Source organism: Leptidea sinapis, chromosome 36, assembly GCF_905404315.1.
Source record: "Leptidea sinapis chromosome 36, ilLepSina1.1, whole genome shotgun sequence".
NCBI lineage: Eukaryota > Metazoa > Arthropoda > Insecta > Lepidoptera > Pieridae > Leptidea > Leptidea sinapis.
In genome coordinates this window covers 1,164,939-1,180,302 of record NC_066300.1, presented here as the reverse complement: position 1 = coordinate 1,180,302, position 15,364 = coordinate 1,164,939, and the positions used below count along the sequence as shown (strand labels likewise).

The 15,364-nt window shown below is 32.1% G+C and overlaps 1 protein-coding gene across 9 annotated transcripts in view; it reads right to left on the bottom strand.

Annotated features, from left to right (window-relative positions):
• Positions 1-15,364, bottom strand: part of LOC126975491 (serine-rich adhesin for platelets-like) — a 130,725-nt gene that overhangs the window by 41,728 nt on the left and 73,633 nt on the right. For all 9 annotated transcript variants that reach the window (XM_050823411.1, XM_050823410.1, XM_050823408.1 and 6 more), the window contains 3 exons: positions 4,892-4,988; positions 2,792-4,738; positions 944-2,313 (listed from right to left, as the gene is read on the bottom strand). In XM_050823411.1, coding sequence (XP_050679368.1) covers positions 944-2,313; positions 2,792-4,738; positions 4,892-4,919 — 3,345 coding nt within the window. In that variant the 5' untranslated portion in view covers positions 4,920-4,988. The remainder of the gene's footprint in view (positions 1-943; positions 2,314-2,791; positions 4,739-4,891; positions 4,989-15,364) is intronic.

The following is a 15,364-nucleotide window of genomic DNA, read 5'->3' as shown; positions in this document are numbered from 1 at the left end:
GTAAAATTCTACGCGTTTTTTTTTTCCTTTTTAAAATATTCCTTTTAGATGTGTGATACCTCCTTGCGTTAATTAAGTTAGGTCAAAGAGGAAGATATAATTTGTATTTTTAAGTTTTTGAAGTTTGTGCCGCTAAAAAGTAAGGTTAATAAATAGTAATTTGGATATGTAAGTCTACTGTTTTCTCTTAATCTAACCACCGTGGTAATGAACCGATGTTCACCATGTCATTATACACAAACTGTTATGTCAGTTCGTGAATATTGTTAGTACCAACATTGGGAGGATACTTTCCGCAGGATACCACAGCGGCACCTGTTACTGTAGTCTGCAAGCAATATTGTGTTTCGATTTGAAGGGTGCTGTAGCTAAAGAAGATACTGGACTAAAGAGACTTGACATTTGTCTCAATGTGACGAGAGCAATGGTGATACTCGAACGTTTTTAAAAACCTCAGCGGAACTAAATTGACAGGGCGTATCTCGTTGCTTTCTCATTAAAAATCGGGGTCAGGCTAATTTAGATTGTAAAGATAAAAACGTTACAAAGTATCGCAATTTGAAACCAAAATGTACAATCATGGGACAATTCTTCATCCTCAACTTGAATAATGTAAAGATAATATATATAATAATGAACCCCTATTTCTCCCGGTCACGCAATAACTTGAGAATGACTTTACCGATTTCATTCATCTTTTTTTTAAATATGTTCTAATACTTTGCAGAAGATTCTTACATTAAAAAAAATAATATTGCGTAGAAACATAAAAAAAATTAAAAATTTAACGACTACCTTTATTATTAACTTTCCTAATGTAACCTTAGCCCCAGGGTTATTTTAAATACCTTTGGCAGTAAGAGATAGAGCGCACACCACCATATTTTGAACAGAACAACGTCTGTTGGGTCAGCTAGCGTAAAGATATTAATTAAATACTTACCAGTAGTACTATAAGAAGGATGAGAGCGGCTATTCCAATGGCGCTGACGGCGACTGCTATCGTGGCTCCGGAACCAGCCTCGTACCTAACCCGGGACGAAGCTTCAGTTGTTACTTCCTCTGCGTAAGTAGTTACAGTAACTGCTTCTGTGGTAGTTTCTTCATAAATATCAATACGTGTAGTTCTTGGCAATTCAGTTGTCGAAACTACAGCCCCTTTAGTTTCAGATTCATTTACGATAGTGGTTATTTCGAACCTTTCAGTTGTAGTCATTGGAATAATCGTTGTAGTTTCCTGTTTAGTTTGTTGAGTAGTTGTTTTCGCCTCTTCGGTTGTAGACTTTGCTTCCTGCGTGATTACTTCATTGCTCTCACTGTTTTCTTCTGAATGATTTGTGTTAGTTATTACATTAGTTGTTGTTGGAACCTCTGTGGCATCTTTTCCAATCTCTGTATTAATTTCCGTAGCAATGGAAACAATGATTGTTGTTGTTTCTAATTCTGTTGATTTACTGTCTTCAGTTGAAGTTAAAGGAGTAGTTACTTTTACAGTTGTGTCGGTTTCAGTAACTGTTGATTCAACTGTTGTAGTTTTTTCAAGCGTGTCAATGGTTTTATCATCTTTGACTGTTGTGATTTCAGTATAAGGTGTTGAAAGTTCTAATTTAAGTGTTGTGTCAACGGGAGTTATACTACTCTCTTCGCTTGTGGTATCTGCTGCAAAATACTTAGGCCGATATGTTGTAATAGGGTTATTGTCAACAGTGGTAGGTTTTGTTCGAGTAGGTCCTGCGTAATGCCAGGAGTCTGTTTCCGTATTATCAGTAATATCCTCAGTAGGAACGTAAGGAAATCTTATGGTAGTGATTTCATAATTATCAAGAGGTGTTGGTTTTGTTGTTACCATTTCATTTTTATCTTCAGAAGATTCAGTGTCAGATGGTGTGGTCATATCAGATGGTAATTTTGTGATAGATTCAAAACCAGTTGATTTTTTCGTATCAAATGCTTGGATTGTTTCCCTTGGATAAACTACTTTGGTGTCTTGCGTGGGTGAAAGCTCAAGATTTTCTGATGCAGAAATCCACGGTGACTCTTTAGTTTGAGTTTCAACCTTTGACGTTTTTATTTCTGATCCTTCGTTATCCTTATTTATTATTTCCGTACTATTTTGAGGAGATATATTACTTTCAGCTGGTATAGTTTCTGATGTTTTTTCGTTCACAAAATCTGCCTCAGATGTCAATGTGGCTAGCGGTTTCAAAAGAAGCTGATTTTGCTCAATATCAGTAACATTTTTCGCAAGAAACTCTTGATTCATAGTTATGATAGGGGTGGAACTAGTTGAACTTGTGATTGTTTCTGTCTTATCTGAAAGATAATACAAACAATATCTGATTAAACATTTAAATCTTTGGTTATAAAGAAAGATGATAAAACCTGTTATCGTAATGGTTTGTAAGGTGAAGGATTTGTGATGACGATTGTTAATTCAATGTACTCTTAATATGTATGAAACAGGTCTCTCAAAACATTCATAGTTAATTATGGACTCCTATTTTATAAAAAATTGGTTATTTATTCAAAACAATTTTATAAAATTGCAGTTCCTTCGAATTCTATATAAATCATAAATGCAATTCCAAAAGGTGTAACTTTACATACTATTGTTTTATAATGTCCCTATTATAATGTCAAGATTTTACAGTAAAGTGATGGATGATGTAGCAACTCAGTGATTTTAACTTTACATAAATGTATGTTTTATACTAAAGTATAAAATATTAGTTTTGTAAACGGCACAAATGGATAATACGAGTATACGTAGTAATAAAATTTTAAATCTAACCTGAAATCTCTCCAACATTTTGTAACTCGTTTTCATCAATAGATTTTTGGGTGATATTTATAGGACTTGCTAGGGAAGGAGGACTTCGCAGACTGGCTAATGCCCAGGCAGTTAAGGTTGGTGGAATTTCCAAGTCTTTTATACCACCATTAGATAAGGTAGTAGCTGAAGACATCGTTGATGATGTTGATGTGGTTGTGGTAGTCGAACTGGATGTTGAGAACCTGGTAGATCCCCTTTTACGCAAAGACGGAATAGTATTATCAGCAATTGATGAAGGTTTTACTACTATTTTTGTTCCACTTACATCACTTTGTAAAATAGGATCTATATCCGATGACTGCGTTGATAGAACTCTCACAGCAGAACCGGGTTCTTGTGTAGTAAAGAATTTATTTTTTATGTCAAAATATTCAGAGTAGATGGTCGTAGGTATGCGCATTGATGTCCTTGTAACGTTACGTCTAGGAGCCATCCATACCGGCTTCGCTTTCGGTGTTGTGTTGTGGAATCTACGCGTTTGTGATCTATTAATTTGATTTGGCGTTGCCTGTTTATTTGACACTGCAGAATTATCAGTAATTTCCTTTGTTCCAGTAAGGTTTAAACGTTTAGAATAATTTCGATTTCTGTTCTGAATTTTAGTGCTTTCTGTAGACAGTATCATATTTTGCGTTGAGGTTTGTGGTGAACTTAAAGATTTTGAATCAATAGGTATGCTACTAGATGTGATGAAAGGAGCAACGGTAGATACGACCTCGTTTTCTCGAATAAGTATGGAATATTGTGTCGGGGTCTCTATAATTGGGTTCTGAGAAGGAATAACTGATGCTAGTTCTTCTATTAGAGGCGTTCTAGGTGTTACCTCCGGTTGTATGGTATCATTGTCGCAATCATCATCATTAGTATGTGTTATATTGTAAGTTTCAGTTGATAAGACTGACATTTCGTAATATATGCTCGTTCCGTGAACATCTGAAAGTGCCTTATTATCTGTTCCACTCCCAGCTTCATCATTGTCTAGCAATCTTATTTCTTTAGTATTCTTTATTATAACTGTTGACCTGTTATGTGGACTCTCATTACTAACTTTTTCATAACCGATATTTTCCTTAACAACGTTATGAGTATTATTATTAATTGGTGTAGTTTTACCTTTAATTGTGTCCAACCTTTTTAAAATACTTGATGATATTTCTTCATACTTCTTATCAAAGAAATCATTTTTTGGTGTCGTTAATTCTCTATCAAAATTAAAGAAGTTATCATTTTTAAAGTGATTATTATCAGATTTATATGTTTCTTTAGGAAAATAGCTAGAAAAACTATCAAACTGTGGAGTACTAAAGTCCTGATTTTTTACGCTGGCTTGTCTCATGTTACTGTTAATACCAAAACCATGATCAGTATCAAAGTTTGTGAAAAAATTGTCCATAAATGTATACTTATCAAAAGTGTTATCGTCATCGTTTTCTTGCTCACTGTCTTCTTCTTCACTATCTAATTCTTCTTTATCTGATTCAACTGTAGTGGTAGTAGTAGTAGTAGTAGTAGTAGAAGTTGGTAGTTTACTTTTCTTGAAATTACGCATACTATCTATAATCTCAATTGGCTTTTTAGCTTCTGGGGTCGGTGTGACTATTACTAAGCTTGCTTTTGTTGTTGATTTAATACGTCGCAAGGCACTTTCAGTAGTTGATTTACTTGGGTTAAACTTCACTCTTCCTCGATCCTTGTATTTTGCATTTTTCTCTGTATTTTCTTCGGAAGTATGTTTTTGTTGTAGTTCGTTGAGAGTTACGTCTGGTATTTTTAATTTATCCTGAGTGGTCACATTCACTCCAATGTTTGTTTGAGTCTCATTTTGATGCGTTATCGTTTCATTTGTGAGTGTGTAACTATTGACTAGAGCGCTGCTTAAAAGTAGTAGAATAACTACTGATACACCTGAAAACATAAAATATTGTTTTAGTTTACATTGAAATGTTATATCGGTTTGTTATATTTCCCAAATAGAGACAGACATCACAGTCCCTTATCTTTAAAAGAGTAATATTATTGGATTTATAATACTCGTATAAACTTAGATATAACAATTACCTAAGCATATTCTGACTGGTGATTCCATCGTTAGAGCATCGTTGTTGGTCACTGGTATGCTAACATCTTGCGGCTGTCACTTGTCTTTGCTACATTTCTGAAATAATAAAAAAACACTTGCATTAATATTAATAAATGTCAATGTCACATTAACAGTAAATATTATAAAAGGACAAGGCAGAGTAAGTGCAGAAGTAAAATAATCGCGCAAAAATGATGTATCTTCTGAAAGTAACGGGATTCAATGCTGAATTTTTCGTATATGCTGTTAGAATACTTGTTTTTGTAATCCACTGACCCTTTATTTTATTTACTACTTGTAGGTACTATACAATAGAACTGTACATAGAAATAGGAAGTATGATCAGGTTACTTTCGGGAAGATTGTGGCTATGAAATAGGGCTATGATATAGCAGTCATTTAGGTGTTTAATAGTAATTAACCCTAACAGTAATGATGCTCACGATCTTATTATAGTTAACATTTAACAACAAAACTTATTATATTTGATCTGAATTATATTTAACTTTTATTTAAGATTTTCTGTATCAATTACTGACATTGCGTATTAATTTTGTATAAACCAAAAAATAACAATTTAACACGATGAACAACAACTTTAGTTGAACTTTTCACATAAAGTCTTATTCTACAAAAAGCCATTAAGCCGGAGGTACTCGTAGTTCCTGTGGTCACCTGTGGTGTTTCAACTAAGTATGGGCGTTGGACGCGGTGATCACTTATGATATAAAATATTAAATAAACTTTAAGTTTTTCAATAATCTTGAGCAGCCCTGGATTGTAATTGCTAGGACGTATCACTGGGGCCTAGCACTAGGGCCATTACGTGATCCTCTTGCTTGTCTCTAGTCCTTAATTTTTGAGTTTAAAAAAGCCACTAAAAGCCAAGTAAAGATTGTTTGCAGGATGTTTGGCAGTTTCAAAAATTTTTTGTCTGTCTAGCCGTGTGAAAACTGGCATTATCGTGGTGCAAGACGGTACAGCGAATACTGTTTGTTTTATGAAGTAGTAGTAGTAGCTGTCTAAGTTGTAGCAGTAGCTGCCGACAAACAAATAGTAACAATATCTATTCACGGTACGATGATTCTCCGGCAAAGCAACAGGAGTCTTGTGTCCAGTTTAATCAAAAAATGAAGCAATCATCCGCTTTGAGTCACTTTGCTGGCGATCCACCGACTCTCTCATCATCTTAAAGAACCATACGCTCAATTGCTGGGTTTTTTGGGATGGGAGCTATAGATTCATATTTTGTTGTCACCTATTAATGTAACCCACACCCACATTTGACGCCGCTTCGTTAAATTGTGCTGAGTATGGCTCTGCACTAAGCGCACCTCTTCTGAACTCTCAAATTGCATTTTTATTTCATTTACACTCCATAGTGATGAACACATGCAGTTTCTAAAATGTCGTGACAAAGATAAAACAAATAAATAACTTTATTCTACCACAGACGTGTTTCAAATGTTGTTATTACTTTTATAATATTGTACATTTCTTCACATCGTAGTGGTACTGTCTCTCGTAACAATTACTAACTTTCATGCCACTTGTAGTAAACTCGTTTATGCTTTAATATATATATGACGTGTCGACTTGATTTTCCTTAATTATTACCGTGGTAGGTAACCATGTAAAAGTTTCCAAGTCCACATTTAAACAATTTAAGAATAATTAATTAACTGTGGCAGGATTGTTGTGGTTCGAGCACTCTGTGAGTCGCCACAAAACCCTGACCTTTCATTCACACGAACGAGACCGTGGTGAAGTAAGTCATATGAAGATTCGCCTTCCAATACCTACTGTTATAAGTTAATACGAAATTAATTCATTACCTTGTTATTAGCAGTTTCAATTACGGTGTGTTTTGATTCTCAATTATAAATTCCTGACTTCTCGTAGACAAGTAGTATATAGTAGGTTTTAAAGCGAAGCTTTAATACGATCGTTCGGACCATTCGCCGAGCGGGCTATCTACTCCAGCTTAAAGTGAGATTTTAGTGTTACACGAGACTATCAGATTCAGGACCGTTACACGATATATATTCATAATATATAGTGTATACAAAGTAGCAGCTCCTGCGCGCTCCCCAATACGAAAACGTAAACTGGTTTCTGTATGGATTGGAACGACGGATTCGAAATAAAAATAACACTGAGGTATAAATTACTCTATGCACATACATAGTTTTTAAAATTTTAAAAATTGTTGCATTTATAGGACTAAATAATTATACTTACAATGTACATATTCAAGAATTGTAACAAAGAATAAAATATATTTTATAATTAATAAAAGATTTTATTAAAAAATAACCTTTCCTTACATTAACATATTAATATCCATAAAATTCATGTTATAACCCTTCAACTAAGATTAAGTTACCACTTTTTTTTGTTACAGAACTTAATAAAAACATCGTCTTTAATGTTAGAGTCACGATGTACCAATACCAAAGGCTATGTTGATTCCGTGCACTGCGATAAAAAGCAGATTGACATACAAAACAAGTTTCTTTTTATAAATCCTAACCAGTTATATATTATAGTGACGCAAACAGACATATAGCAATTTGGGTCGTTGTTCTAATAGTTAAAAGTTGCAATAATAAATGAATTAAATATTAATATAATACAACAGTGAAACATTAATCTTTAATTCAATAACATCGTTGAGAATTATTTCAATAAAAACTGTATTTCAATGAGCATATTAATAAGAACTTAAACATAAGGTTAATATTTGACATAGTAACAAATGCTGCTTGTGGTGTCACAGAACTGTTATAGTTAAAAATGCAATTACTAATTATGACAGTAATCACGACCATCATATTCACGAACTATCCTTACACAAACAATGAATTCAAGCTCTAAAGGTTTATGCATCTAAATATACGATAATTTATATTTATACACTTTATTTTTTAACACTTTTTATGAAATATTAGTTAGTTAAAACGCTTTTTAACTATGAACATAAATGATATATATATTGGATGCAGCACCTTTCAGTAATTTGCTGTGTATATTACAGCTATTGTTAAATACTCATTGATTTAAAGCACTTTGATTTTTGTGTGTTGTGATTAAGAGCTTTTCATTTTCCGAACATATGGTAGATTCAATAATTTACATTAATCATTTATAATAACGATTCAAAAGAGCTCAGTTTAAGCCTATTTGAATAAAAATTATTTGACTTTTGATCTTTTGAAATAAATACCAACAGTCACGGATTTTTTTACCTGAAAAAACGTCCGTGGCGCAATAGAATCGTTCACTCTCACCACTTTGCAATAGAATCGTTCACTCTCACCACTTTGCAATGGAATTGTTCACTCTCACCAACTTTAACGTACCGATTTCGAGGTAAATTTTTGACGCAAAGTTCTACCTACTGTGGTTTTACAGTTCTGCTGTGACATTATTCAAAGCAAGACCAGGGAACAACGAAAATATTATTGTAGGTAATCATTGAACTTCTAAATATTTTGTAATCAGTAAAAAGGATTTTTAATTTTTATATAAACATTTGTAATGATATGTTTAGGTAAAGCGAATCGCACCGGTCACCAGATAGTTTGTTAATAAAATAGTATATTTTGTCAGGTCACAAAATAGGTTTAGCAATTCAAAGAGGTCAGGTTGTCAGCTTCTTACGACGCCTCACCTGCCGACTACTATTTAAATTATGTTTATTATTTATATTAAGTAAATTTTCTTTAATATATTATATAAACTTATTAAATACTTTTACAAGAAAGTTCCCTGTGTCAATATTATATCAAACTGTATAATCAAAATATAAGTTTTTATTTCCTTTCAGATTTCACTATATAAAGCAATAACAATCCATATTTAATATACATAATAGTATGACACTGGAAGTGTATCGTAATTATACTAAAGTGCATTTTATTTTATTATGTAGTTGTAAGAAGTAGGACTGTGCTCGTGACTCTATGCAGTACTTCTAGTGATGTGACACCTAAGTTTTTTCAATATTTGTTTATCTAATGTTGTTGTAAGTTGTTGTTCTGAACTTATTGGAATAACTTGTTGGACGACATCAACAGAAAATATTTTACCAATAATAGATAGTTTTAGATTAGTTATGGAACTAGTGTACAATGTTAAATTATAAAATTCCTTAAGTGGTATAGAAATAATAAAATATTTAGATATAATTTGTATCTCAACTTGGCTTTTGTAGTATGTATATAAATAATGGTAATAATAATAGCGATTTATCGTTTCCAATCATCTTCAAATACACATTATCTTGAGACTACGCGTATAAAAAGTTATGTAATTGGAGCCCCACGCTGGGTATAGACCTACTCCAGCGTACTCCACGTCCCATCCCTGTTCTGTGCTTTAACTCTCCATTATTTTCCTGCTTTTTTTTATTATTCCGTTAGCCTATCTGTTTTTTGGGCGGACTCTTTTTCTTTTAGCAGTATGTATATAGGAAACGACAGCGGCTGCTGAAACATAATGCTGCACTACCTGATGCTTAGAAATGACTGTTATAAATATATATTGCTGCTCGCACCTGTAGATCGATACGTTGAATATAGTATCTAGATCTAGTATCTAGTAGAAGTACAACACTTCTCCTAGATACGAACAGGAGGAATACATAAGGAATTATGACTAGTTAAATTGCAGGCAAATAAACTATGCATTACTTGCGCATTCAACCCCGCCTTTGAAGGTTGTCTTTTAAAGGTGATTGCTTAGCATCAGGGATTTAACTTATTTAACCCTATTTTATAAATATCGATAACACGGGAACATCACTACAAATAATGGAATTACATCGACACAAAGAACGAAACTTGAATGTTAACGATCCGTTCACTACGCTCGCTTAAATTGTACACTTGTGTACAAAATAGTTATAAATATTTATTGAACTTAAGTATACTTTTGACTTTAATGAATATAAACACTGTTTTAATTTTAATGAAAGTTCGATTAAACGTACGATAAATATATCGAAGAAATATTTTAATCAAGATAAATAAACTTTTCCATAAACTACCTTCATATTATAATCGTGCAAATTACTATTGAAACAAAATATAATAGTATATATGACACATAGAACTGGACTTATATATATTTTATATTAAAGTATTATTACATTTCAATATTATTAAAAAAAAGCACGAAATATACAAATTTTTTTTTTCATTGTTGGATTTTACTATCGTTATTTTTAAGTTGGAATCTAAAAGCGTCTCACGTTTGACAATTTAATATTTTCATACCCTCATTTTTCAAAAAAAAATCAAAAATGTTGAAAAGAATGGATTTTCCAAACTCAATAGTGTAAATAACTTTTATAAACTGATTTTTACCAAGTATCTCGCTATTAATCATGATTTTCCCTGTAGTTAATTATAGCTTACGTGGAACCTTTAATATGGCAACTATTATTTTCTTAGTTTAATTATTTTCTCTAATTTCGAGCAATGAACTAAATGAGCTTTAGTCTTGAGCTTTCTTTGCAATCTGAAAAATTGCATTAGCTTACCTTCGATTTGAATGGAAGTAGTTTTAAGGGTACTGTGTGACACCACATGATCCATTCTAAATCACTTAAATTATGTTTAGCTCCTAATATTTTATTTTTCGTCACCACATATGCACGTAATTATTGATGCAGAATGAAATTCTTTTGAACAAATGCAGTAATGTGTAAGCATTACTGTGATTCGGTCTATATGGCGCCGTAGCTAGTTAAATTACTGGGCAAATGAGACTTAACATCCTATGTTCCAAGGTGACGAGCGCAGTTGTAGTGCCACTCAGAATTTTTGGATTTTTCAATTATCTTGAGCGGCACTGCATTGTAATGGGCAGGGCGTATCAATTACAATCAGCTGAACGTCCTGCTATTCTCGTTACTTAATTTTATAAAAAAATAAGGTCTAGGATCTTATAAATTAATTTTAAATGGGTATATTTAACTTCTGTGGTTGAATGTACTACATCTCAGTAGTTGTGCACACAGCGCACGGCGCTGGCAACACGACTCTTAGAGTATTTTGCAATCTAACCTTATAGCGCTTACAAATATACATAATAGCTTCTATTATAATCAAACTATAAAGTTACCATTGTATAAACACAAAAGTTGTTGGGGTCAATCGAACACAGACATAAGATCTAATTATATATTTATAAGCTTGTGATAAAAACAAAATTTGTATTTGTATCAAGCCTAAGCTAGGCATAGTCACAGATAATGAAATAGTTAGTACAATACCTAAGCAAACACATATTTATTTATTATAATTTATGCTCGGAGCCAAACTAACTACTTTTTACTAATTTTAATCATATATATATATAAACTGCAACATGATTATAGCGGTGCAAAAAATGGTAAAAGTATCAAGGAGTCTATCCTGTAAGACAATGTTATATTTCGAAAATATACGAAACATATAAGTTATAATAGATAGTAAATATTGCAGAGCTAATGTTGGATAAGCAAAATTATGAAAATGCGACGACTAATTATCAATCCTTACATAAATTTATCACAGGCCGTTCTCCATTTAAATTACATATTTTTTCTAATAAAAGTATTTCATTATATGGAAAACGCGTCATCGGATATAAAAGAGAAAACAAAATAATACTTGTATATTGCTGCTTGACAGGCATTGACGTACAGGAAAAAAAAATAGCCCCTTTCAATTAACAAAATTGTGTAAATAACTTGAAGTTTTTAATCATTTTGCTGATTAATGATAACATTTAAAAACAATCGCTAAAACTTAATGTTATTGCCTCGTGTTCACGTCCGTCTAGAGCATGACGTATGTTAGAACTTACTAATAAAATAAGATGTCAATTTGAATGATTTTTTAATGTAATCTGCATAAATTAATGTTATACCTTTCGTAGAGATATATACCGCGACTCGGATATTTTTTGAGGACCTTTTATCAGTCAATGTTCATACATTGCACTGCTGTGGTACCTATCTATCAACGATCCTGTGGAAAGAATCATTCCACGGGTAAAAGAAGCTTTCCACTGGTTAGCTATTATACTAAATTAGAATTTTAAACATATATATACAAATTCTTAAGTCCTTATAATATTCCATTGAATTCTACTGTTGAAAAAATTGATATTGCTAAACGTAACTTAGAAGTAGCAGCATGGCATGCAGCATTTTTCCATTGACAAGTCTTGAAACAGAATTAATAAAATCGATAATTGTATAAGATAAGAGGTTTTTCCAACAGCTAGTCAGTCATTCAGTGACAATTTTTTATCTTCAATTTGAAGGAACTTTGTCTCAGCCAAGCGTTAAATTTTGCAATAGTACGTGCGTAATTAATACTTAAAATAAGACATCTAACAAATTCAAACTTTTCTATAAATTTTCTGGTTAATTGGCATTGGATAGCTGTGAACACACGTCGAAAAAAATGGGCTAAGTGTGGTTTCAAAGGAGGATGGCGAGAATGCATGTATTTTGGGACCCACTGAAAGAAGTGGCGTTCATCATGGAAACTTATTAATAATTGTAGAATGTAACAAAAGTAAGAAAAAAACAAATCGTAAGAAGGTCTAAAAAAGTGGGAGAAAAAGATATACCTAAAAGTAAAATATAACCTAAAATTATTATTCAATATCTATTGTTCAATCAATAATTCGTACCTGATGCCTATGCCTAATTACTGTCTGCTAAAAGATATTATAATATATAGGTATGTGGAAGGTTGGCCAGCATCTAGTTATTATTGAGGATTCACAATTCATTATTTTTAGAAGCAGGTATCGAATCTTTTAAAGATACTTAGATACCTACTGATTTCAGCATTAAAAAAGATAATAATCTTATTGTGAATTACTACTGAATTACTGTTTTGAGTTGGTATAGATAGTTTGATGGTGTCGGAACATCCATATAAAAAATGACTGCCATGTCAAAAAAACGTAGCTGTCAATTGCGCAAAACGTTCCGTTAGTGCAAGATGCCTTATTTTTTAATAAATTATAATAATTTCTTTCTTTTGACTCTTTTATCTTAGCGCCTCAATATTTTTTGTATAAACATCGTATAAAGTAAAGTTTATAATTAATATAAAGTTGTACGATGCTTCCTTATTTTTTTAATTATGTGGGTCCATTCTCGCCATCCTCCTTTCAGCGACTCACGCACAATTAAAAAAAAAGTTACGAACGTATCGCGCGTGTAAAACCTAGTTGCCATGCAGCCTAAAGTAGCTGATGGCTAATCTTCATGACTGAAGAACCGCTACAAGAATAAGAAATCATTTATTAAAATCACAAAACTTCTCTCGCAATATATTTTCATTTGAAGCGATATGTCAACAGTGAATTTTTCCTTAAGCATAAGAGCGACAACTTAGTGGAAAATGAAATAATAAATAATTGTCATTATCATAATACTATTAGAATTAAGTAAGTTACGCTTACCTTTCGACATCTTATCACAAAAAGTATTTCGATGTCAACAATTTCGTTAGCGGCCACGGCGTTGGTAAACTATGTAAGAAATAGAAACACGATTACATCGCTTTGATCGGTAAAAAAAATCAGAATCACGGTCACTCTTATATTAGACGTGCGGAATTATACTGATACTGTCTTATTAAAAACGTAGTGTAAAGTTACTCCAAGCTTAATTCTTTTTGTCTTTACCTTACCTTTGTAACTACAGAATTACATGACAGAGACATCAGACAAGTAACTTTTAACTTGGAGTAATTTAACACTGCGTTTATTAATAACACAGTTAAGGTTTGTATATTTTATGAATAAATGTGATATAATCATCCCCACTTATTGTGTTAAAACATAATAATCACTAATTAATGACATTATAAAAATAACTTTAATAGCAGCAATAAAATATTTATGCTTTTTTGTATGACTGGGTTTGGGTGCCGCTGTAGTTATTAGATCTTTAGAGCGTTCTTAGACTCTGCTCAGACTTTACTTACGTAAAACTTAGCTGAGTGTAAGCTTAGCATATTCCTTGATTGTGTTTTTATAGTCATTTCACAGCTGAAATTAAGCTAAGCTTAAGCTAAAACAGCCCTCAGCAAAAGTAAGGTCCACGTTTTATCACACTCGTGAGTAAAGTCTGAACAAAGTCTATGTACGTTCTAGAGATCTCAGCCTAAGTATAATGAGCAGGTTAGTATCTCAGTACACTATAATCTCGGTAGTTTTGTGATGTGTTACGACTTCTGAGTCATATTGTCCAATAATCATATTAATATGAAATAATATTTTCACTTAATTGGTAGACGGATTCGCTTAACATTAGATGATGCATCTTAACATTAGTAAAATCATCTTAACAATACAAGACGCAGACTTACTAAATGACTTATTATTAACTATGACTAACTGTATTATTTACATAGTTTTGCAGTTATATGAAGAAGGTTGGACACCTGACACGAAACTAGTGAAATCTGTATTTTCGGGTTCAGTGATTCCTCGTAATTAAGGTCTCAATAATAATTAAATATAATTATAAATTCAAAATGAAATGTGAATGTGTGTGTCTTTAATTTTTGGTAAATATAGTACAATAGGCTCTCCGTTTCCGAATAATGCATAATAGCATAACATTACATGATGCACCTTAACACTACATGATGCAACTATATTTGACGTTATGTAGCTTATCATCAGACAATCCGATCGATCCATTATTTATACCATAAAAAATCCATTTCATTTCAATCTGAATACAGTTGATGTTTGTTTACATGTGATAAGTCTTAATTAAGTGCAATATCTTAGTTTGACAATAAAAAGTTATCTTAATTATCTTGTGATTATCAATCGTTTTTAATTCATTGCGTCTTGCAGACATTTACTGTCTTATTCATAATGACTTAGCGGAGATTTAAAATATCGCTAATATACGCTTGTTAAAAAGTGGTATTCATAATAGCTAAAACGCTCATTATCTCTTCGATAAAGCTGACGTGACTTATAATAGCGAGGACCCTTCTATAAACCCAATTTTAAGCACTCAAACGCAAAAAAAAACAATGTTTGAAATTATTTTGACAACTGACAAACCATTGACATTGAAAAGATGTCTGTTTCCATGGACAGTTCCTCATTAAATTAGTTAAAATCATGTTTTTTTGTACGAAATGGCAACATTACGTACTATAGAGACGTATTAGTTATGGAAGATTTAGCTAACGAATATGAATAAGGAATTTTATCGAACGTTCGATAGGCTTAAAACACGTTTTAACTAATATAGCTTTATACCTTCGAAAAGCGTTTTATTATGAATAAGGCAGTTAGTATACTCACATTTAAAAAATGGAAGATGAATTATCTCGTTGATGACTAGCAAAATTCTGAATAAATTATAATAGATATTGATAATAAAAAAGTCTTTAATGACCTTACCAAAT